This window comes from Chrysoperla carnea, chromosome 2 (assembly GCF_905475395.1).
Source record: "Chrysoperla carnea chromosome 2, inChrCarn1.1, whole genome shotgun sequence".
In the NCBI taxonomy this organism is placed as follows: domain Eukaryota; kingdom Metazoa; phylum Arthropoda; class Insecta; order Neuroptera; family Chrysopidae; genus Chrysoperla; species Chrysoperla carnea.
Genome location: NC_058338.1, coordinates 47,336,394 through 47,360,335, shown reverse-complemented (window position 1 = coordinate 47,360,335; position 23,942 = coordinate 47,336,394). Strand labels below are relative to the sequence as shown.

The following is a 23,942-nucleotide window of genomic DNA, read 5'->3' as shown; positions in this document are numbered from 1 at the left end:
GATGTGGCTTAAAAAAATTATTCCAGAAACTTAAAACTACTAAGTATATTTACTTTAACGAAATGGGATCTCCATATTTGAAGAAAAAAAAAATGTTATTAAAACTATTTTTATTCGCAGTTATTAAAATAAAAAATAAATATCGCAATACACGAAATAAAACTGTATATCAAAAAAAACAAAAACAATTTTTAAATGCATATAATTAAAAAACATACAACAATCATTTCGTCTCGGTAGAGTTTCATTAATCCCGCACTCTTAAAAACTAAGGGATGTCTATTAAAACTAGGAAATTGACCAGAAAAATGTATGATAAGATAATATTAAATTAAAAATTTAAAGATACTCCCGACATGAAATCAGGTCTGAATGGTCCGTTTGTGGAATCGTAGCTCTTAAACGGATGAACCGATTTTTATTTTTGTTTGTTTGAAAGGTAATTTGATTTAGAGTGTTCTTAGCTATGTTTGAAAAAAATCTTTTCAGCCGTTTAAAGATCATCGCCTCTTAACTAGTTGTTTCGGGTAAGGAGCTTTAAACTCGCAATTGAACATACCTATAAACATTCTCGATTAAATTACCTTTCAAACAAACCGTTCATCCACCGAAATTTTTTTCGTAGCATCAATATTTTTAAGCGTTACAAACTTGGAGCTAATCTTAGTATAAGTATTTTGATATATATTACATATATACGGGGTATACAAATTTACTACGAAACAAGCATAGTACGTGTCCAAAAACGTTTTTGAACTATGAATTATTTGGGTATTTTCATGAAATTGATTTTGCACATAATATTAATTAAATAAATTTTTTGATATACATAAAATACCTAAATAAGATTTAATTTTAACAAATGATTTTTGTTAACATGCGAAACATGATGTGCTTGGTCTGCCGTCATTGTGCATATTGTTATTACTTATACATTATATATAACCATCGTTATTATTAGTTAGTTTCGAATGGGATATCCACCGTGACGCAAAGTGGGGCTATTTATTCGTTTAAATTTTATCAATTTTTTTATTATTAAATATTTATGAATAAACAAGAAAAACTTTTTTCCCAAAAATTATTAAGATTTTTAAAAACTAATAACATATAACTATTCAACGGATTGGAAAATAAAGAACAAACCCAATTAGCTAATATTTAATTATACATAACTTTAAAAAAAGTTTTCGTGGCAAATATCATGATTATTTATATTAAAGAATTAAAATAAAATATAAAAATTTACTTTTACTTTTATTCAACAGTCCAATTGTATTAAGTCCACCTCTGTATGAAAACTATACGCAAATAGATAAATAACTCTTCGAACTTCAATCATAATTCCATCATTTTTTTTAGTTTACATGTAATTTTTTGTCAATAAAATATTAATATTAATAGAATAATGTTGTAATCATTAACTTTTTTAGTTTTTTATAAAAAAATTTTTCTCCAACAAATTTTTACTTCACCAGCCTTTGTGAAATATTTATTCATTAATTTTTATTTATTTGAATAAAACATCGAAATATTAATTGCTGTAATTATGAGAAATTATTTGAAGCTATCTTTAATTTTGAGTTTTTGCTTTTTTGAATTAATTCAAGCTGCACCACCAGAACAGGTAAAAAAAAGTCGAATTTTTTCCTACTGAAATTTTGAAGAAATTTGTACTGAAAATTGTTTTAGGATATCGAAGCCTACTTTAAATATTTAGCAACAAGAGTCGAAGAAGTACGAGACAAATGCGAAGAAGAATCTGGCGCGACTTATGGTGTGATCAATTTTTATATTAATCAACAAATTTAGTCAAAAAAAAACATTTTAATTTTCAGATGATTTGGAAGCTTTGGACGAAGGAAAAATTCCTGAAACGGAAACTGGGAAATGTATGATTGCGTGTGAATTTATTGAATATGGAATCGTAAGTTATTTTTGTTTAAAATAATAAAAAAAAAACTAGAAACAAAACTAAAGACTCAGGATAGAAAGAAGAAAAAATTAACCAAATACCAGTTGAACCAATTTAAAAAAATTTATATACTCTACAGGCTAATAGACTGGGGACGCCCTTGAATCGCTACAATTATTTCAATTACTATTTTGTAACATGGTGTAGTAAGTCGTGACGGCTATGACCTTGTACGACAGACCCAGTACTTTCTTATTCAGTTTTATTTGATCATTGTTTAATTGACATATAGAAATTTGTATTCTGATTTCCGAGATAAAACCATAAATTTCTATCAAAATGTTAAAAATTTGGCAGTGATTTATGAAAAAACCACAATCATTGCTTTACGAACCTCTTAAGTAAGATTCCAAATTAAAAATTTGACCACGATCAGATTACAGATACGTATGAAACAATCACGTAAATATATCTTTACATCAAAATTTTGTAAGTCTGTGGCGTTCCACATCATTTTTTGCCGTCGCAAATCCCTCGAATTTAATGTTTTCAATTAAAAAAAATTTTTTTTTATATATTTTACTTCTATAAATTTTTCCTGCCCACCATCCTAAATCGGGACCAACAAGCTGGTAGCGTTCTTGTATCGTTGAATGAATTTTCTTAATTTGAAAAATGTTTTCCAGATTAACGAAGATCATAAATATAATAAAGATGGTATTTACGATATGTTACCTAAATATTTACGTGAAGATAAGACTTTAGATAATTTCCGAAAATTGACGGACCGATGTGAAAGGGCTGGTAAATTATATTAAAATTGTTCTATATGAAAATTTTTATTTCTTAAATTTTTTTTCTAAATTTCAGTCGAGAAAGTAGAAGAAGGAGATGTTTGTGAATTGGCTAGAAAATTAAAATTATGTTTCCAACAACATGCATCAGAGGTTAGTGCTTTCTCAAAAATGAATAAAGCTTCATTGTTGCAATTTTTTCTAATTTTTCTGTTGTAGTTTGGTATTAAAATGTTCATGGATGTTGAAAATTTTGGTTATATTGATTACAAAAAATAATAAATAATTCGAAACCTAATAATTTTTTTTATAATGTTCCATTGAGTAACTATTATGATAAATAAAAATTCTGGGGAAAACAATATTTTTTTTTCCAAATCCTTACAAAATTAATTCCTAGAAGGTGTTAAGTTTTTACATTTAAAATTGTTTTGGAAGAATCATTTTTCATTCAAAAAAGATGAGTAAAAGGTATGTATATTACATTATTGAGAAATATTATATGTCAAAGGTGGAGCAATGGCTAGCCCAGTCGCCTTCTATTACAGAGTACCTTGGTTCGTATCTAACATTGTGCCGATTAATTTTTAATTAAGTAAGTAATTATGTCGCGAGAAAATCATTTTTTTAGAAAATTTTTATGATAACCAAAAGCGACAAATAAGTAAAAGAGAACGAGGTGTATTTTATGTTATTTTAATTCCCACCACCTGGCAGAAGAGTGATTTATGACGTAAGTAGGCAGGGCCGGATTTAAATTTCTGCCGCTCTGGGGCACTTTAGAAAATGCCGCCCTATGACTGAAATTTTATTTTAATAGTTTTGATATCTTATTTTTTAAAAAATAGAATAACTAATTAATTGCAGAAAATTTATTATGTATTACATATTATTTATTACTGTTCTTTTAAATTAAAATTAATTAGTATTATTTGATAATTCTCCAATTTTAGGAAAATTCATTGATCAATTAAAGTTTCTGTTATCAAAAAGACATACATAATTAGAAAATATTTTTAATTCTTCAAAAAAAGTATATTAATTTATCAATTCCAGAAAATAAAAATATCAAATTTTATTTTTGCAAACCTTTATGGAAATAAATTAATTAAACTATTTTAATAGTTTTCACTTAAATTTCCCATATTATAATATACAAAATTTTGATTTGATACATAATGCATAAATTATATTTCTTGAAAAATAAAATGTTTATTTAAAAGAATTAGTTAATTATATATTGTATAGAAAATATTTTCTCACATTCCAAATTTTGCCGCCCTAGAAAATTTGCCGCCCTGGGCACTAGCCCCGACTGCCCCTAGTGTAAATCCACCACTGTAAGTAGGAAAGTGGCACTAACATAATTTTTTTTTTTTTGTGAAATAACATGTTCTCCTATTGCAAAATCTTATAAAATTTCATTTAACAAGAATATATTTTAGCATGTTCAACAAAAAAGCAAGGAAAGTAAGTATTTTTTTAATATTTTGTAATAGGCGAATATGTTATAAAAAAGTGGGATAAAGTTATAACATGTTCTCCCGTTACAAAATTTCAAATTTTAGTCTCAACGAGCGATTTTATTAATTTTATAAATATAAAATTTTAATATTTTGTAATAGGAGAATAGGAGTGACATAAACTATATGACATGTTCTCCTATTAAAAAGTTTCTTATTTTAGCATAACCAAGCCATTTTTGTACATATTTTTAATATTTTGTAACAGGAGAACATGATTTTAAAGAGTGAGATATATTTATGATTATTTAAATTCCCACCCCCTGACAGAATGAATAGTGATTTATGACATATGTATAATTAACATTATTTATGGCAAGAAGGCGGTTTATATAGATAATTTTAACTATAAAAAGAATGGAAAGTTTAAACAACAGGAAAAATAATTTTAATTTAAAAGTAAAAATATTATCCACACCAGGATGCGAACCAGCGTACCTTGGTTTCATAGGGGAATGCTATATCCACCCTGCCACCGGGCTTATTTATAACAATATAATTAACTTAATACTTACCTTTACTAAATAATTAATTAATTGATAATTTTGTTCTGAAAGAAAAAATAGGATAGAAAATTTAAAAAATAAAACAAAATTTAAAATATATAACGTTTTTTATTTATTTTTAAAAAACAAACAAAAGTGTTTTAAATTTTCATGAAAAATCATATTGTATATTTTCATAAAACAAATTAACAAAGATTATTCTTTTCTTATTAAAGTTTTTATACAAAATAAGTAAAATTCTATCACTTTTGTATAATAATAATATTAATAAAGGGTGTCCCAAGATTAACATCTGATTCGGGATTCTTGCGTTAATTTTGGAACACTTCTTTATAAATCACAATATATACTTTCTTATAAATACTACTAACTGTCGAAAATTTTTTCAAACAAAAGTTGTTGAAAAAAAATTTTCAAACGAAAGTTGTTGGAAAATTGTTTTTCTAAAAAAAATGTAGAGTGAACAACAATTTCGATATCCTTAGCCGTTTTCAAAACGATCAATTTTGTATATATTTCTCTTAATGAATGAATAATTAACGAAAAATAAATTTGAAATTGATCGTTTTGAAAACGGCTAAAGATTTCGAAATTGTTCACTCTACATTTTTTTTAGAAAAACAATTTTCCAACAACTTTTTTTGATTTTTTTTTTTTTTATAAAATCAATTAGTTTCAAGATATTGTTATTTAGCATATAAAAAAAAATTTTTGATTCTACATTTTTTTTACTGAAAAAAATTTCCGACAATTTTTGTTTGAAACTATTCATAAACTTCATAAAGTTGATGGTCTCCAAAATAATGGACAAAAATCGTTTTTTTATTTATACATAGCGTTCATTAACGCAACCCTAGCACTTTTGAGACTGCGCGTTAGTAGGGTTTTAAATTAGATGCCGAAACCTTCCAAATTTTCATTTTTTTTTTTGCTTTTAAATAACTTGACATAAAAACATTACTTTGAGCGGACCATCGATTGTTGTATTTGGCATTTTGGTACATTAGTATTCAAAGGCTGCTTTCAGCTTTTATTGTGCTATAAACAAAGAAAAAGCCTCTTTGATACCCTATTTTTATGATTTAAGAAATCTATCAATCGGTTGTACGATATTGTTGAATATTTGCAATCAATGTTCAAAAATTAATTAAATAAATTTTATGTTAAGAACATAGAATACCTTGTAAAATCATGAATCATGTGTATCCACAAATGTATTTTAATATACAGGAAAATAATTGTTAAAATAATGCATATAATAAATAGGCAATATACAGTCTCAATTTTACAAAGTCAGAGTTTGGGAAAATTTTTTTGTTATATTATTTTTATCGGAAAAAACCAAAAACCTTCTTAAAAACGTTCACATAATGTACATGCAACTTACGCAAATATTCCATCAATCATTTTATTTGAATATTCAACTTGAAAACATGACAATTTCCCAACTGAAATTTTTAATACTTAAAAAAAATGTTATTTTTTCAAACATATTATATACAGGGCTTTTGTTAAGAATTTGGTGATATCATAATACTATAGGTACAAGGGCTTGCTATGGCGCGCTGCAATGCGGCGAAAAGTAACTATGTGAATTATGGGACAATAGATTCTTATAAAAGTCTTTGGAGTCAGTATTTTCGAGTTCTATCTATGTAAATTTTAACCCTCGATCCACAATCTCGCGGCGTACCCCCGCCGAGGATACTCACCAAAGTCAAGCGAAGTAGAGCACTCACCATCACACACTCATCTTACTTGCTATGGCTCAAGTATCTCATTGAAAGGCTGACATCGAAAAGACAACAGATGTTGCAGTAGCTCTCAGTGCGTTATAACACAACTAGTAAACTGAACTACACAAGTAATCACGAAAATGTGGAGATGATACTCGCCACTACTCGCGTGGATGAATCGCGTTTCCTTTGACTTGGGTACAAAAAAACGCTTTTTTACCGAAGTCGGGCAATGCGAGGTGAGGACAGGCGAGGCACTACAAATATCAACTACGCTCACATTCTCATTACTCGCCTAACTTCGTCCTACTTCGCGAAAATGTGGAAGAGGCCTATTAATTTTTAATATCGTTGCCGATGCATTGCAGAAACTAATCTACTTTCATTTAAGGTTATAAGAAGCTGTGTATAAAACTAAAAGAAACATAAACAGTAGGTTAAAAATTTTCGAAATTCTATTGAATTTTCTAAGAGTCTAAGAGTAAGTTTTCTAAAAAAAGGCCTGTAAATTTATATGTATGGCTTTATTCCCAGTTTTCCACTAAACGGACAGTTGAATTTTTGTTGAAAAACAAAACTGAAACTGTAATGGCTATTATTCCGGTTTTCCACTAAACGGGCAGTTGAGTTTTTGTTGAATAACAAAAACATAAGTGAAACTATAATGGCTATTATATTGCCAGCCTTCAAAAAGTTTGTATTCAGTTTTGATTTTTTCGACACGAGTTTCTGTTTTGTTTTCGTTTTTTTTCCATTTCGTGGAAAACCGTCATAAGAAAATTTTTCGTTTGTATTCAGTTTTGATTTTTTCGACACGAGTTTCTGTTTTTTTTTTTTTCGTTTTTCCATTTAGTGGAAAACCGGCATAAGAAAATTTTCGAAGAGTTTATTAAAATAATATCTTTTAATCGTATGAAAAAAAAGCAATGCACAAAACAAAAAATGTTCATTTTTTCGTTTATATACGATTTAATATATTTATAATTAAGCCTAAAAATTTAAAATTTATAAATCTGCATTTCTTAAGAAACGCATTCAAGCATCGATCCAATCAAGGAACTTTCATCCTTCAAAATGTATATTTTAAGGCAAAACTAATATGTACTTCACATTCTACAGCTGGATAATTCAGTAAATAAAAGATGCAGGATCAGTAAGCAACCATGAGAATAACTAAAATTAAGATCGGCTGAGTCGAAAGCATTACTCGATCTTCTTTAGGACCGCCTGTGTGACAAACCCGAGATATGCAAATGGATGATTTTGATTTATCTAAATAAAAGTAGACAAAGGTGGTTAAGGTTACTTGAAAACAATCTGTATAAAATTTTAAACAAAATTTATAATTAATTATTTACATTATTAAACAATAAATCAATTGCATGTACATTTAACATTAATTGTAATAATAATGGAATGTAATATATATATCAATAATTGTTAATAATTATCAACACGATGAATCGAGATTTTTCATTATTATATATAATCAAAAAACGTATGAAAATATCTCTGTATGAAAATATAGTTGAACACGGATTCTTTTATGAAATTTTCAATAATGAAGTATTTAAAAATTAATATATTTATCTGTATTATAGTTCTATTTACTCGCGAAAACAATGCAGCGGATGTACGAATGCTAATGGTAAGCCCTAATTAATACCTTTATTCAAGTTCACAGGAATATGTGGTGTGAATCAATTAACGCAATTCAAAAATTAAAATATACTTCCCACTTAGACAGACATCTGAAAATCGTAAGCCACAACTAAAATCGGATAGCAATAGAAATGTATGACCAAAAATACCCACCCTTCCAACTTTCTAGGCCTCTGATTATAATACAGGTGAGAGTATTGGAAAACTAAATTGATTTTAAAAACTTTTTTTCTACGTTAAAAAATTACGTAAAAAACAAATTTTTCGTAAAAATAGTTAAGTTATTTTTTTCGAAAATTTTCGTGTTAATTACTTTAACATGTAGTCTGATCAATGGGTATTTTTAGTTTATAGTAAGGATGATTGTTTGTCGTAAAATTAGAAATATTCGTCTTTTGCCTTCTTGGTAATTAGGAAGATTTTGTACCGTACATGCGTATTATTTGAAATTATTTGTTACCAAATAATTTTTAGGATTGGGGTCAAGGCTGTTACGATGTAACACAAAAATTTACTAGCGGCCAACACGAATGTATGAATAGTCAACAAATAGGGCAAGGTAATATTTTTTTTTTTTTAAATAAGTGAAAAAAAAAATTTACTGAGTTGATTGTTGAAATACTCTGTATAGATAATGTTAATTATTAACTTTCTTAAAATTATTTTTTATAGCGGAACTTCAAAATATTGATTCTGTTAATGTACTTTCGCGAAATCAAAAATGTTATTTGGCATGCATTTATAAATACGCAGGATTGGTAAGAAAATTTTAATATACCAAAAATAATATCTTAAACATTTGATTTAATTTTTATTTTAGTTACAACTTGGGCGTTTTCATCCTGATGGGTTTATACAAATGATACAATTGATGGACAAATCAGACACAATTCTGCAAAAATTTAAAGCATTTTCAGGCCATTGTAATAAAGTGATAACTCAAAAATTTTCAGGTATAATTTCATATTGACAAAGATCAGGTTTCGATTTCCGAAATTTCTTGGAATAGAATATTGGGACACCTAAAGCTACAAACATATAAAACCTTTTCATTAAAGATCGTTAATTTACCACTCTGTTGAGGAGACAGTATGTAAATTTTAAATGAATAGAATATCGAAAAATTTATTGAAATTTTGGATAATAATTATTAACTGGGAAAAGTATAATTATCGATATTATCACTTATTTTGAAAAGCATATTTCAATGTTACACATAATATTCTACAAATATCATTTAAATGACGCAATCATGTTTTCTTCAAAATCTTTGACTTACTATCAAGCATAATAGTTTTTTATAAAACAAAATCGCGTTTTGCATAGCTTTATGGGTGCAAAAACTTGTTGCAAATTGTGGTCTGTCATTCCATTATTTCTGATAATATATAATGAGAGGTTACAAATAATTAACAATTATTTTGTTTTAGAGGGACTTGCAAATGATGAATGCGATGTAGCTGGAGTAATAGCAAAATGTTTCAAACAAAATGGAGGATCAGTTAATGACGATCATGGGCGTGGATATTAATAATTCTAATAAATAAATAAATTAGCTAAAAATTATACATATTTCAGGAATTGTATGAATTTAAGCTTTTTTTTGTATTTCCAATTGTAATTTAACATATAATATTATTTAATTTCAAGATCAAAAGTTAATTGTCATCACTTCCATTATCCAATAACTCATGTCATTTATTTCAAAACTGATGTCATTTATTTCTTTTTCCTCGCATTTAATGTAGTTTCCCCAAAAGCACGGTTTCCAATTTGGATAATAAATTATGTTAGAGCTCGAAGAAATCCGACAATCTGGATGACGGCAAAATAATTTTAACAAAAACGATAAATACTTTAGAAAGGTACTACGGAGTTGCATAAAGTAAAATTTTGTTTCTACCATAAATTATCTTAAATTTTTTAATCAGATTGGCTCATTTTACTCTAACACTTGCACTATTTTGTGAGGGGCTACTGTTTTGTGAGGGACTACCCTACCCATCTCTACCCTTATATGTCATACCCAACCCATCCCAACCCTACCCATCCCTACCCAAAATTTTAGTACATGTAATTCATAGTATAAATGCCGTTTCTTTGAAATATTTATGATTTTTTAAATAAAAATATACTGTAAGAATTCCGTAGTAGAAAATTGCGTTGCGTAGTAGAAAATTGCGTTGCGTAGTAGAAATTTGCGTTGAGTAGTGTTATTAGACTATCTAAATTTTTGACGTGTTACAAAGAACTTCAAAAAATGTACAATGTGGTGATACCGTTTTCTAATTTAAAAAATTTTCCCGACTTGAATGTTTCAAAATGAAAAAATGATCAGATGTGACTAATAAGATCTTTAAGATTTCATTCGTTCAACTTATTCTGTAACGCATGTTGTAGAATGGTTGTTAAAAGTCATTATTATATAACAGTACTACGTTAGAATGAATTGTCAATTATTGTGATATTTTATTCTAGTATAAGCAGTTTTATTACATAAATGATGTGTAAGTTGCATACCAAAAACCATTATTGACCAAAAGTTTTACCATACTACGACAAAACTTAATTTTATTTTTGTCGCACTCGTACGAAAATACTGTTCTAATAATTTTTCTATAGGTTTTTTGAAACATCTTTACCTAAGTAAGGGAAAAATCAACTTTTCGTAGAAAAGGTTAAATAAATCTGAAGTAATTTATTTCCATTTCTAGTAATATTGCTGTTTATTAGACAACATTTGGGTATTTATCATAATGCAGATTGTCTGAATACTGGTTGTCAATGTGATTTTGTTTTCAAACGTACGAATTTAAATCAATATTTTTTTTTTTTTGGAGAAATAATTAAAAATTTGAATTCATCTTACTTCATATTACTTACAGGTGATTATTGTATATTACTTTAAAAATCATACTTAGTGTAAACCATGTTGGAGCAATATCGAAGTCGGATCCGGATTATTTACGCCAAAAACGCTCCGAAAAGTAGATGGCCATATTATAATATTCTAATTAATGTAATTTCACGTAAACCTCATCTATAAATATATAGGAGACTTTCTATAGATATAGATAGATAGATAGATAGATAGATAGTCACTCATCACGATATCTCTGGAACTATAAGACCTAGAGACTTGAAATTTGGCAGGAATATTCCTTTTGCCAAGTAGAGGTCAGCTAAGAACGGATTTTACGAAATTCCACCCACAAGGGGGGTTGCGGGGGTGTTCATGAATAAAAAATTGATATTTTTCAATTATGGCTTTTAATAGTTCAAAACTTGGTCAAAATGTTTTAAATTACATTTAGAAATTTTTTTAACCTTCGGAGGGTAGAAAGGTGTAGCGAGAAAGTGGGAAGGAAATATCGAATATTTACAAATATACCTAAGTGGGGTATCAAATAAAAGAGCATGACGTGTACATTACAAAACTGTTATCCAACGCAAGGAAATGTGGAGGGAGGGGTGCAAGTGGGGATGTTTACCTTTACGCCACGCAAAGCGGGCGGGTAACAGCTAGTTACATATATGCTTATATTTACTTATATAATTTACTTATAATGATAAATAAGCAGAGTCCTCTTATTAACATACTCCTCAGTTTTCGTTCTAAAAATCCACAAATCAGAAATAGACCAATGGATGAAAATGGAATTAGGAAATCCCGAATCCGTAAAACGTAAAGTTCCGATCATAACTGATTATCGAATTTTATAAGAAAACATTACTTTTATATTACCACGTATACCAATTGATATTTCAGATTGATTGCATCCTCTTTTCGTGGACTATTGTCATGCAAGAAGGAATATGATTATATGATACGATATTTTAATAATATTGTAAATAATTTAATGGAAGTTAATTTCCAAAATATTTTAATATTTTCATTAACACCAAAAGATGAATACAATAATTATATTTAAATATCCGGAAATGACTTTTTTCACAAATAAATTAAGCCATGGTTGATATTGACGCTTGGAGACCAGACCAATAACTTCTTGATCAGTCTAATTATTATTGAACATATTTATTATAAAACCAAGTAACGAGTTAAGTTTTTATACTTTCAATTAGTTTATCTTAAGAACCAATCGATCGATTATTTTTATCGTGGTTGAATAGAAAATTTTATGCCCTTTCACATGAGATGTAACAAAGTATTGGATGCCGTTTAAAATTTCAAAGTTAGGGTGGCTAAGGATAAAGGAGTGAAACCTAAAATTCTCTAGATACCATATTTAGTCTTTGACGTGTTTTCACTCAAAACAATAATCATATCATGACAAGACTTATTAAGGGTAGAAACTTTTGAAATGAACACTCTGTATAAATAAGCATTTAAAACTATTTATCTATCTTGAGCCGTAGAAACCGATAGATCAAAATATGCGGTTCTAGGTTTATAAATGTTAGCACCGCAAACCATTAAATACTTCACAAAATAAAAAATGAATTAAAACAAATATTAATAAAGAAAATCTGGAAAGTTGTACGACGCATTTTCACATAGACACTTCACAACTTAAAAGAAGATATCACAAAACTTCTTTTTTCGGGGGGAAAATAATATCCTTCCATCAGGAAGTAAAAAATTTATTAATGAAAAGTTCTATAAATTATTATTGTAATTAATAATTGTATTTTTTTACCCTTATTATTATACATTTTTTAATAAATATTCCTAACATCAGCATATGGACGCTAATTGAAAACTAGTTTCATAAAATTAATTACAATTAGTATAATAATGTATTCAGGAACAATATATTATTTTCTAACAATGTGTCTTGTGTCTCTAATTGGGATACAAGAAACGTGCGGTGGTATGGTTCGTTTAAAGTCAGAAGAGTATTTGAAAAAAAATTTTGTTTTTTCATCAAAAATATTTTTTAGATGCAAAATGTACGACAACATAAAGAAAAATGGGCAACGGCACGCGCTAATTGTCAAAATTCGACACAAGACAATTCGCTTAAAAGTCGTAAGTAAAAAATAATTTTTCAAATGTCGAAATTTATTTTATACTTGTAAAATTAAACAAGAAAGTACTTTTAATTATAATTTTGTAAAAATCGTCGGATATGGATCTAGTACTAGCGCTATGATATGAGCGTCCCACTTCTTCATAGCATTATTAACGCTGCCAATATATTGCAAGTAACCTCATAACATAAATTTTAAAAAGTCCTTATTTATCATGTTTGCTAACTAGCGATTACTATTTCTCTCCAATTGAAATCTACCCTAACTTGACAATATCCTCTCTATCAGGCAATTCCGACATAGAACACTTTTCCATAAAATTTGAGCGGAATGCTTTCTGCCAGTAAGTAATTCTTGGGAAATGTACAAAATAGCAGAGCAAATATGTGATTGTGACGTTTTAATTAAATTTCTGACATTTTAAACATAAAATATGTCGAAAACATCATCAAATAAATTTTGTTCAGCAGTAAATATTCAATGCACGAAATACAAAAAAATTTTCCAAGCGTTCAGATTTATTAAATTTTTTATGTTTATTGTAGTACAGAATTAATTAGGTAATTAGTACGCTATACGCCATTCTTTATTTGATTTTAAATTATACAAATGTCAAAACTATTTAATTTAAATTTATTTTTTTTTGTATTTTATTTAATTTTTTCCAAATCACGAAGTCAAATGAATAGTTATTTAATTGCTTTGAAATTTTCCTTTTTTTTAAATTAATTTTTTTCTAAATAATGAACTATTTTTAACCCAAGGATAAGATTTAAATTTAATCAATTACTTCCTAGAATTTTGAGGAAAAATATTATTGGCTAAAGAAAAGGAATAAATTGGTATAGGCACTTTTTACAACATTTTTTCTAAAATATTAAATTTTTACAGGAAACTTACAAGGCATTATACAATTAGCTCAAACTGGTGGTGAAAATGCTTTATGTTATTTTTACTGTCTTTTAACTGAATTAAATGTTGTAAGTTTTTTTTTTCATTTGTTACTAAAAAAATTATAAAAATTTAGGGGTAACATGTGTTTTTGAAAATAGGTATACATCTATTTTCAAAAACCCATGCTACTCCTAAATTTTTATGATTTTTTTTTTTTTTTTTTTGATATTTTTAATTTAAGGTAGTACGAGCGCCCCGGCAAGTTTATTTTGCCCCAATTTCCTCGATCAGTTTTTTATATTTTATAAATACGTATTTCGACTACCATGTAGTCATCATCAGTAAGAATTAGCTAGTGGTGATTACTCTTATTATGAATGTTACTCTTTGCTAATTTGGTGGCAGACTGCAAATTAATAATGCTGTTGTTTCTTCTGCTAAATTCTAATTCAATATCAAATATATTTTAGATAACAAATGATAATAAATTGAATACCGAAAATGCCGAAACTGTGATGGAAGGTATAAATGACAATAATGTGAAATCCCGAATAAGTAGTCTAGTTCAAAGTTGTAGCAGTGCTGGTAAGTTAACCGTCCAAGTGACATAGGAAAATTTAATGAAATATTTATCATCATAATTTCACTTTATTTTTTCAGTAAACGAAAATACATCAACCGAAAGATGTGCTATAGCGCAGATAATAATTGATTGTACGTCAAATGCAGTTAAACAGGTAAATGATCTAATTAGTTAAATTTTATAAAATTTTCTTCTATTCTTTTTATTTTATTTTCTTCTTTTATTTTTGAGAAAATAAAAATCTATTGCCTCCATTAAAATCTGTTAAATCTGTTAAATAATAGATACTATAATTTCTCGCGAAATTACGATTATTTTGTTGCCAGTGTATTTAGTTAAATTCATACCTGATCTTCACATTACTTCTGATAAGTTAGGTTTTATTTTTGGGTAAAAAACATAAATTTAATTGTTTTAATATTACGAAATTAGGTATTATTTAATTTTTATGTTACAGATTCCAGGATCAATGCTCTTATTTCTAAGTAATATTTTTAATTAGCTAAATTAATTAAAATAATATGTAATTATGTACTCTTTGTAATTAGATATAATAATACTAATCGCTCATTTAATTTCTTTTAATAAAATATAATTAATAATAATAATTAATTAAAAGCAATCAATAATCATTTTATTTTATTAATTTTAATTTTTAAAAATTTTCAAAAATCAATATATTTAGAAGCTTTAAATTAATAGGGTACACATTATTTTTTTGGAAACTTATAAAAATATAGGCACATTATTCTTCTTCTCTTGTTAATCGTTTCAAAATATCATGCTGTAAAGAATGGCATTAACAATGACCTTATAATCATATTCAAAGTTGAAGAAAAGTTATATACATCATTTAATTTATAAAATTGAAACGAAACTACATATTATTTAATTTAAATTGTATCAGGTTTGTTTTACCAATTGAAAAAACGCAAAAAAATTTTTTAAATAATATGTGTTGATTGTCAAATGAATATCCCTCATAAGTGGGGAAACTTGCAAAATTAAAAAACGCCTGATGCATTCATTGACAAGAATGGTTTTTACATACTACCCCCTCCCCCACCTAAAATAAGATTATGTAGACTTTTTTAACTTCCCTCTCTCAACGTATGAAAGTTGCTTAATGTAAACTTTCGAAAAAAATAAAATTAAAAAACATACAACTTATCTATTGGATACATTATTGCAACTTACCAAGATACAGATTTTAAATAGCCAAAGAGTTAGATATTGTAGATAAAACTACTGTAGGTATCTTTGCGTCACAAAATATACAGATTTTTTACCATTCTAAGTGATATTACATATGATATGTTATATCTTTATTACTTAGAATGGTAGAACACTTGTAAATTTGTGACGCAGAGTATACTTATGTTCCCTTTTTAGAATGTCATCTTTGTAAATATTACATTGTATTAACACGACAATACTGCACTTTACTTTCAAGAACTTGACCCCACAGAAATAATATCCTAAAGTAGTGGATATTTCCATTAAAGAAAAACAGTGCCTATCATATATGATGAGTCAATGATGACACTCTTCTAATCATTATAAATTATTATTGAAATTGGTGTCATCTGGCCTGTTATTAAATAATAGAATTATTGTGCAAAATTATAATCATAATAATCATAATAGCAAGCAGATAGATTGCACCAACTAACTGATAAACCCAACAACAGCGAAACATATAGGCATAGTACACGGTGATTGGACCACCGGATATTACAACAATTTATACATTATTTTCATTTAGATATGTGTTATTTGCAAATTATACTTGCTACAGGATCTTCCAGTTCCCGCCAAAGTGCATCGGGAAATAAGAGGAGAGAATACGTTCATGATGCACAAAATTATTAATTTATATTGATTACTCGCGGTACCCACTGATTCAAAAAGTAAAATATTGGTTACCACACCAATACTTCATAATGCTAAGAGTAACTTGATGAGATTACTTGAAAGAATAATCAAAAGGTGGGAAATGTTCTTCAGTGAACTTCGCCACAGAATAAGTCAGAAGCCACCAGTACCGAAGAACTCGAAGAAATTAAAGTAAAGAGAAGATCGAGCAATCCATGAAGAAACCCACCTATGACACAGCTCTGCCCGCAATGAAATCCTTCGAAAACATAATAAAGCGCCAGGAGAGGATGGCAAAAGAACTGCTTAAATTGTAGAGGGAAAACTTTTTGGAATGAATTTCATAAATTAAACTTAACAATCTGGAGAGAAGCAAAATTGCACGAGAAGTAGTCCTTATTTGCCCAAACCACAAGAAAGATGATAAACTGGTCTGTGGGAACTATAGAGGAATATCTCTATTAAACACTGGATCTAATGCACTATAGATTATTGCAGTGGAACTGAATAAGCATAGTTTCTAATTCTGGGAAATTGCCAGTGTGGTAAAGCTCCCAAAAGTTCATTAAAAAGGAACTTTTTTATTTATTTTGATTAAATCAATAAAATTGACAAGTTTTAAAAATGAAAAGCGGGGGAGTGATTAAATTCTTTTACAAAATATGCAAAGGCTTAAAAGAAGGCAGTTTAAGTTTTGCGAATAATATGAACATCAGTGCGATGATTATTTCAGAAGACACAGGACTTTAAAGAACTAAGCAGGTTTGTAAGAACTAAGAAATATCCAATATATTCTCACCAAGCTGTAAAATGTTCTTATGTCTAGAACGCGCGTCGTCGCGTTTTTCAACTGCGTTATTTAACCACGCTACCATAGATCACATTATCATAATATTAATGTGAATTTAGCACCCTCATATATAATCTTTCCATTACAAACTAAACTACAGAACAAATATATAGCGAGTGCTAAAACAAAATATGCGAACGCTTTTTTAAAATGCGCATTAAACCACCCGTACTTCTGCTGTAAAACGCAATGATTCTGTGTACCATACGGCCAAATTAAATGCACAACTGATCAGACGAACCTGGGACTACATTTTCATTCTTTACCTGTAACACGCAGTGTAATAAAGTGGACATTATTTATATAATTGACGGGACAAATGTTTATTTTAAACACTCTTATTTAATAATTTTTTTTAATCTATAGCGCACGGTAGAGCTTGTTACTTCAAATCAAATAAACAATTGATCCTTTTGAATTTTAATTTTTTTTATCTAGTGAGAACTATTTTGAAAAATATAATTTATAATAAAAAATGTTGAATTTAAAAAAAATATTAATTCTATTTTTTACATTATTTATTGTTTTTGAAAATGCTACCAGTGAAAGAAAAACTGAGATGGTGAGTTAAATAGAACTATTATAAAATTAACTAGATATTATTTTATATTATAATTTACTTAAATGAGAAAAAGAAAATTAATTTTTATTTCGGGATAATAAATTTTAAAAACAAACACTTAGTTACAAAGGAAAATGAGGTAACTAAATTTTTATTTTCTTTTACGTTTTACCTTGAAATATAACAATGAAAACTTTCAAATTTTGCATGAAAATAATTCAAAATCTTTTAACGTTACAAAAACATTAAAAAATGCATTGGCTGCGATATGAAATTTTCACATTTTTCAACTGCAGAATTATTTTTAGTGGGCCAGAAAACGACTTTAATTTCATGAAGAATTTATACATTTTTTTAGATAAATTCCAACGCGAGAATTACCTACTAATCAATTTTTTATAAGGGATTTCATTTGAAAATTTATTTAAATTGTTTTTTATAAAAAGCCCCTTATATTTATATAAAATCGACCGTTAATGTAAAATCAACAAAACTCTAAACGCTTCGATTATTATTATTATTATAAAAGAAAAGTTTGCAATAATAGTTCATTTAATCAGAAAGTTATTAATATTGCCGTCTAAAAGTCATATTTACGGTGTATTTTTTTTGTTAATTTAACACATAATATTATTAAATTTTAAAAATATAAAATTATGTGGGCAGGCTGATTAAATAAGTATTACAAAATAATTTCCTATTTTACCTACAATAATTTCTAGGCATATTTGTAATAATTAGTATATCTTTTATTCAAATGCTATGAACCGAATATAGATTTCATAATTATACTTTAAACCGTTATTTTACTAATAAACAAATACTTATAAAATTAATATTTAGCTTGTTTTGACTAAAATGAAATCAGTTTCCGGTAACAACTGCGTTTTCCATGAAAAGTAAAAAAGTTAGCAATAGGAAAGTTAATGAAATTTGATAAAGAATTACATTTTACATTTGCGGTTGACATAAAATACAGGTTGCTATTCTATTTAAGTTAAACAAGTTATTACCATTTAAAACTTGTAATTCTTTAGTCATAATTTTAGGTACCTTTTTTTTTAGAAAAAATTAATGCTAGAATACAATGCAGCAATCATGAAAGAATGGCAGAAGGTAGATGCAGTATGCAGAGACCAATCAGGATTTAATTTTACCTTTGGTAAAACATTTTATTTAATTCAGATTTAGATATTAATGGTCCAAGTAAATAAACCTCATGCGAATTTTGAGCTGTAAACTAGAATTTAATTCATATAAGTTATCTCAAAGAATTTTAGTCTAGACTTTCAGTTATTTAATTGATATTTATTTATGGTACAATAGGGTAAACTATAAAGACAAATAACTTTCCGAGTAATCATATTGAAAAGAGAATTGGAAAAAATACACTCGCAGCAGGACTCGAACCCGGATCTCTTGGATTTATGCCAAGCACCTTTCCAATTTGACTATATAAGCTCTAGACACAGAGTGTAATTTTTATTTTCAACTGATCGAATTTTATTTTTATTTGTTTGTCAACATTAACTCAATTAATTTTATTATTTATGTTTTGTCCACTAGATTGCATACAATTTTAAACGTCAAATTTTAAACGCGTTTCGGCTATATAATTGATGTTTATCTATGATATAATCGTAAACTATAAAGACAAATAACTTGCCGAGTAATCTTAATGAAAAGACAATTGAAAAGGATACACTCGAACACGAATCTCTTGGATTCACGCCAAGCACCAACTTAAATCAAAAATTTCGAGTTGCAGATCAAAATTCGTATTAAAAGGATTATTACTTGGACTATAATTATTTATTTAATTTTCAGATAATCAGTTAACTTTAGTTGAACAAATTAAAAAAGGATCTGAATCGGCAATATGTTTTGGTGAATGTGCCCTAATTGAATTTGGAATTGTAAGTTAACTCTAATGAATTATCATATATTGGCGAAGCAATGTGTTGCAGTTACAGTGATCATTTACTAGTAGTAGAAAACTCGCACAAAAAGGCTACCAATTTTTTCAAAGAATACTAGTTTAGTTTTTAAGAATTTTTTCAATCACCTGGAAATTTCAGAACAAATCATATAGCCCAAAGTGAAGTTGTATTAATTCTAAGACATTTCTAGATATTCTAGAAATATACGATTTTGAAATTTCTTAAAACCTATGGGCAAATCAGAAAAGTTCAATTTTTTCATTGCAATCCCCTAAAAATTGTAAAAACTCTTTCCAAAATTTCTTTCTTCCAATTTCATACATGCTAAAAAGATGAGATTTTGACCATTCGACTTGATGCATAATAATATTAAAGTCAAATTAACATAATACTGAAAAATTGCATTACCTACATCACAACCCACAGACAAAAAGAAAAATATCTACATATCAAAAATAGTCCAGTGCACTTATATAAATCGTAAAGGTGTGATCCAAAAGTTTTGACACTAGATTTTTTTATTTACTCATTCGATATGGGGTTGTTTGGAGACCTTAAATCTGATTTTGCGTATTCGGGAAATGAATTGACTTTGAACACGAATAACTTTTTTGTTATCAATCGTAGTGTGTACTTTGATAGAAAAAAGTTTAAAGATAAAACGCAGACCAGTCCAACGACAATAAAAATCATCAACTTTAAATGAATAGAAGGCAAGATAAAAAAATCTAGTGTCAAAACTTTTGGGTCAATCCGTAAGTGCACTGGAGTATAGCTCAAAATATAATTCATGTAACTCTAAATGATGTTTCATTGACTATTGTTAAAAAGGTTAAATGTAAAACGAAAATTATTTTTCTAGATTGAAGATGAAAGTCATATCAATCCTGTAAAATTATTAAAAATGATACCTAGTAACTGGAGAAATGGTGATTTTAAGGATAAAATTGATTTATTAATGGACAAATGTGATCTCAAAAGTATGTAATTAAAATTAAAAAGAGATTAAATTAATTATAAAAGAAATTTTATATAAAATTTAAAAAATTGTATTTGTTTCAGCTGAAAAAGACAAAAGTTGTTCACTAGGTTCCACAACTATTAACTGTTTAACTACCTTTTCTGAAATTGTAAGTAATTAAATTAAATTTATAATTTTTAAAAACCAAGACGTAAAACAGCATCTCTATACATGCTGGATTCCAAAAATTATTATAAATTTCAGACAAATAATACGACGTTTATTTCGATAATTTTTTAATTGAGAAATTAGAAACTATTGGGTCTACAGAGACGATTCTAGTCTCATGTTGTAGCAAATTTAGTCTACTTTAAAAATATCTCTAAAAGATACTTCAAAAACTACCCTTTTAGGGTTACAATCGATAAAATCTGAAAAAATTTGTACGGGTTTTTTTAATTTTCACAAAGTTACGTTTGTCGCTCGAGGTCACAAACTTGGATTATTTATTGGGACAACATCATAAACAAGTCTGCTAAAAATCAGAACAACCGGATTTGACGTTAACTCTGATGGATATATAAAATTACATCGATAAATTTTGAAAGGCTTTATCTCGGAAACTATTAGGTCTAGAAAGTCCATTCTCGTCTCATATTGTAGCAAATTTAGTCTACTTTAAAAACTTTTTGAAAGAGTTTCATCAAAAAACTAGAACAAAATCCAAAATTTTCACGGATTTTTCCATTTTTGACGAAGTTGCGTTCGGCGCTCGAGGTCGCAAACTTATTATTCATTAGACCAACATCATAAACAAGTCTGCGAAAAATCAGAACTACCAGATTTGCAGACTGTAATGTATAAGGTTACTCTAATAATAATAATAATATGTATAAACATTTTCTCTAAAAGCGAAACTTTTGCAAATCAAGTATGCCAACTTGTACTTCAAAATTGGCCAGCTAGGCAACTTGTAATTCAAAATTGTGAATAACAAGCGAAATTTTCACAGATTTTCTATGCATTTCGCTTGAACTACTAGAATTATGTAAATAATTACTCCAAAATGAAATTTTTTTGTTTTTAGATTGAAACAATGCCAATGGCAAACATAACAAAATTAATCCAAGGATTTATGAACGCAGATAAAATAAATAAGTGAAGAGTAATATGTAGTTTTTTTTAATTATAGTGATAAATTATTCCAAAAAATCTGTGAGAAAATTGTATGTATTTAAAAAAAAAAACTATATTTTTGTATATCAACTATAAATAAAGAAAAAAAAACAGTGTTCTATTCGAATTTTTAATTTAGCAAACCCTAAAATGTCTCGGTTCAAGTCACAATTAATATGTATCAATATCAATTGTTTATCAAAAATTATTATATAAATTTCAGATAAAAAATACGACGTTTATTTCGAGAATTTTTTAATTGAGAAATTAGAAACTATTGGGTCTACCAGACGATTCTAGTCTCATATTGTAGCAAATTTAGTCTACTTTAAAAACATCTTAAAAAGATACTACAAAAACTACCCTTTTAGGGTTACAATCGCCAAAATCTGAAAAAAAAGTTAAAATTTTTACGGGTTTTTCAAATTTTTGACAAAGTTACGTTTGTCGCTCGAGGTCACAAACTTGGATTATTCATTGGGACAACATCATAAACAAGTCTGCTAAAAATCTCTGATGGATATATAAGGTTACATCGATAAATTTTGAAAGGCTTTATCTTGGAAACATAATATATAATATGTATCAATGGGTGCGTTTAGCAGAAAAAAGCGCTAGAAAGCGCTTGTCAACAAAATGGCGATTGTTAAGCGGTAAGCGCTGTCAAATAGTAACGCTGTCAAATAGTAAATAGCTATATTCCTCTAGGACGCTAAGTTAGCTTTAACCGGGGAGCCTAACCTAATTTAAATATATGTTTGTAAATTATTCATATTAAAAAATTACCAATAATGAATAATATATTAAATAATGTTGTGAATGTTAGAATGTTGTGAATGTTAGCAAACATGTCCTGGCCGATAACTGTACAGCTAGTAAGCGCTCTCAAGCGCTTTTTTCTGCCAAACGCACCCAATATCAATTGTTTGTTTAAGAGATCATTTTTATTCAAAAGTTTGTTTTAATGATATGAGCTAGATTGATTCTTCAAAACCTTAATGAAAACAAACTGTGTACAAAATACATAAACAAACAAGTGAAAACAAACAATTGACTGAGTTAATTGTTGAAATACCATGTATAGGCTGTGTTGATAACTCTGTCACATTTCACATACATACATATCTGACATATTTAACTGATATTCTCATATAATGCGCAAGTGTTGATGCGCAATCGTTTGTTTTTTTGACGTCACGTAAATAACAAAAGATGTTCACTTTGATATTCCTATATTAATACATACTATAAAATTTGCACCTAATTAACGCCCTCGTGGGTAAACAGTGATGTTTACAAAAAAATGTTTCAAACAAAAGTTTTTTATTTTTTTATAAGCAACATTTTTTACATTTAAACTTTTGTTCTATCTCTAACGGTTTACAAGATGGGTCCTACGGACCCAAGACCCAATTGACCTATGATGCTCATTTACGAACTTGACCTGACTTTTTACGTCCTGAGTACGCTGTAAAAATTTCAGATCGATATCTTTTTTCGTTTTTGAGTTATCGTGTCCACAGACGGACGGACGGACGGACGGACAACCGGAAATGGATTAATTAGGTGATTCTATGAACACCTATACCAAAATTTTGTTCGTAGCATCAATATTTTTAAGCGTTACAAACTTTGGACTAAACTTAATATACTATGTATATTTCATATATACATGGTATAAAAATTGCTGCTCTCTATTACCGCTGTTATTCAAAAAATAAAAAATAAAGCTGTATTTCCTGGCGTATGTGGTTTAAAGTTTGGTACGAAGCCTACGCTTTATATCCCATGCGCCAGGGTATTCAACATTCTGGCCGTGTGTTTTGTATTATTATTCTTGATCCCCTAGCACTTGATCTAGAGTGTTGCTTTGCTATCGAGCCACAAAAGTCTGTACTTAAAATGCGACCGGAAATTAGTAGTACTTTCGCTAGCGAATCAAGTTTTTTTTAAAGAATATGATATAATTT

The 23,942-nt window shown here is 27.8% G+C and overlaps 4 protein-coding genes across 4 annotated transcripts; all 4 read left to right on the top strand.

Annotated features, from left to right (window-relative positions):
• The first annotated feature begins 1,445 nt into the window (after positions 1-1,445).
• Positions 1,446-3,081, top strand: LOC123293669 (general odorant-binding protein 19d). The gene is made up of 6 exons (XM_044874553.1): positions 1,446-1,627; positions 1,693-1,777; positions 1,839-1,927; positions 2,602-2,719; positions 2,786-2,862; positions 2,929-3,081. The coding sequence occupies exons 1-6, from the start codon at positions 1,550-1,552 to the stop codon at positions 2,986-2,988; spliced, it is 507 nt and encodes a 168-aa protein (XP_044730488.1). The 5' UTR covers positions 1,446-1,549; the 3' UTR covers positions 2,989-3,081.
• Positions 3,082-8,007: 4,926 nt separating this feature from the next.
• On the top strand, positions 8,008-9,667 carry LOC123292734. Its single transcript, XM_044873448.1, has 5 exons — positions 8,008-8,122; positions 8,611-8,695; positions 8,809-8,894; positions 8,957-9,089; positions 9,567-9,667. Exons 1-5 carry the CDS (start codon positions 8,021-8,023, stop codon positions 9,665-9,667), a joined length of 507 nt encoding a protein of 168 aa, XP_044729383.1. The 5' UTR covers positions 8,008-8,020.
• Positions 9,668-12,883: 3,216 nt separating this feature from the next.
• Positions 12,884-15,110, top strand: LOC123292733. The gene is made up of 6 exons (XM_044873447.1): positions 12,884-12,976; positions 13,042-13,129; positions 14,023-14,111; positions 14,496-14,610; positions 14,686-14,762; positions 15,066-15,110. Exons 1-6 carry the CDS (start codon positions 12,896-12,898, stop codon positions 15,108-15,110), a joined length of 495 nt encoding a protein of 164 aa, XP_044729382.1. The 5' UTR covers positions 12,884-12,895.
• Positions 15,111-17,741: 2,631 nt separating this feature from the next.
• On the top strand, positions 17,742-22,016 carry LOC123293674. Its single transcript, XM_044874559.1, has 6 exons — positions 17,742-17,895; positions 18,961-19,057; positions 19,723-19,811; positions 20,698-20,815; positions 20,898-20,965; positions 21,884-22,016. Exons 1-6 carry the CDS (start codon positions 17,809-17,811, stop codon positions 21,956-21,958), a joined length of 534 nt encoding a protein of 177 aa, XP_044730494.1. The 5' UTR covers positions 17,742-17,808; the 3' UTR covers positions 21,959-22,016.
• The last annotated feature ends 1,926 nt before the right edge of the window (positions 22,017-23,942 follow it).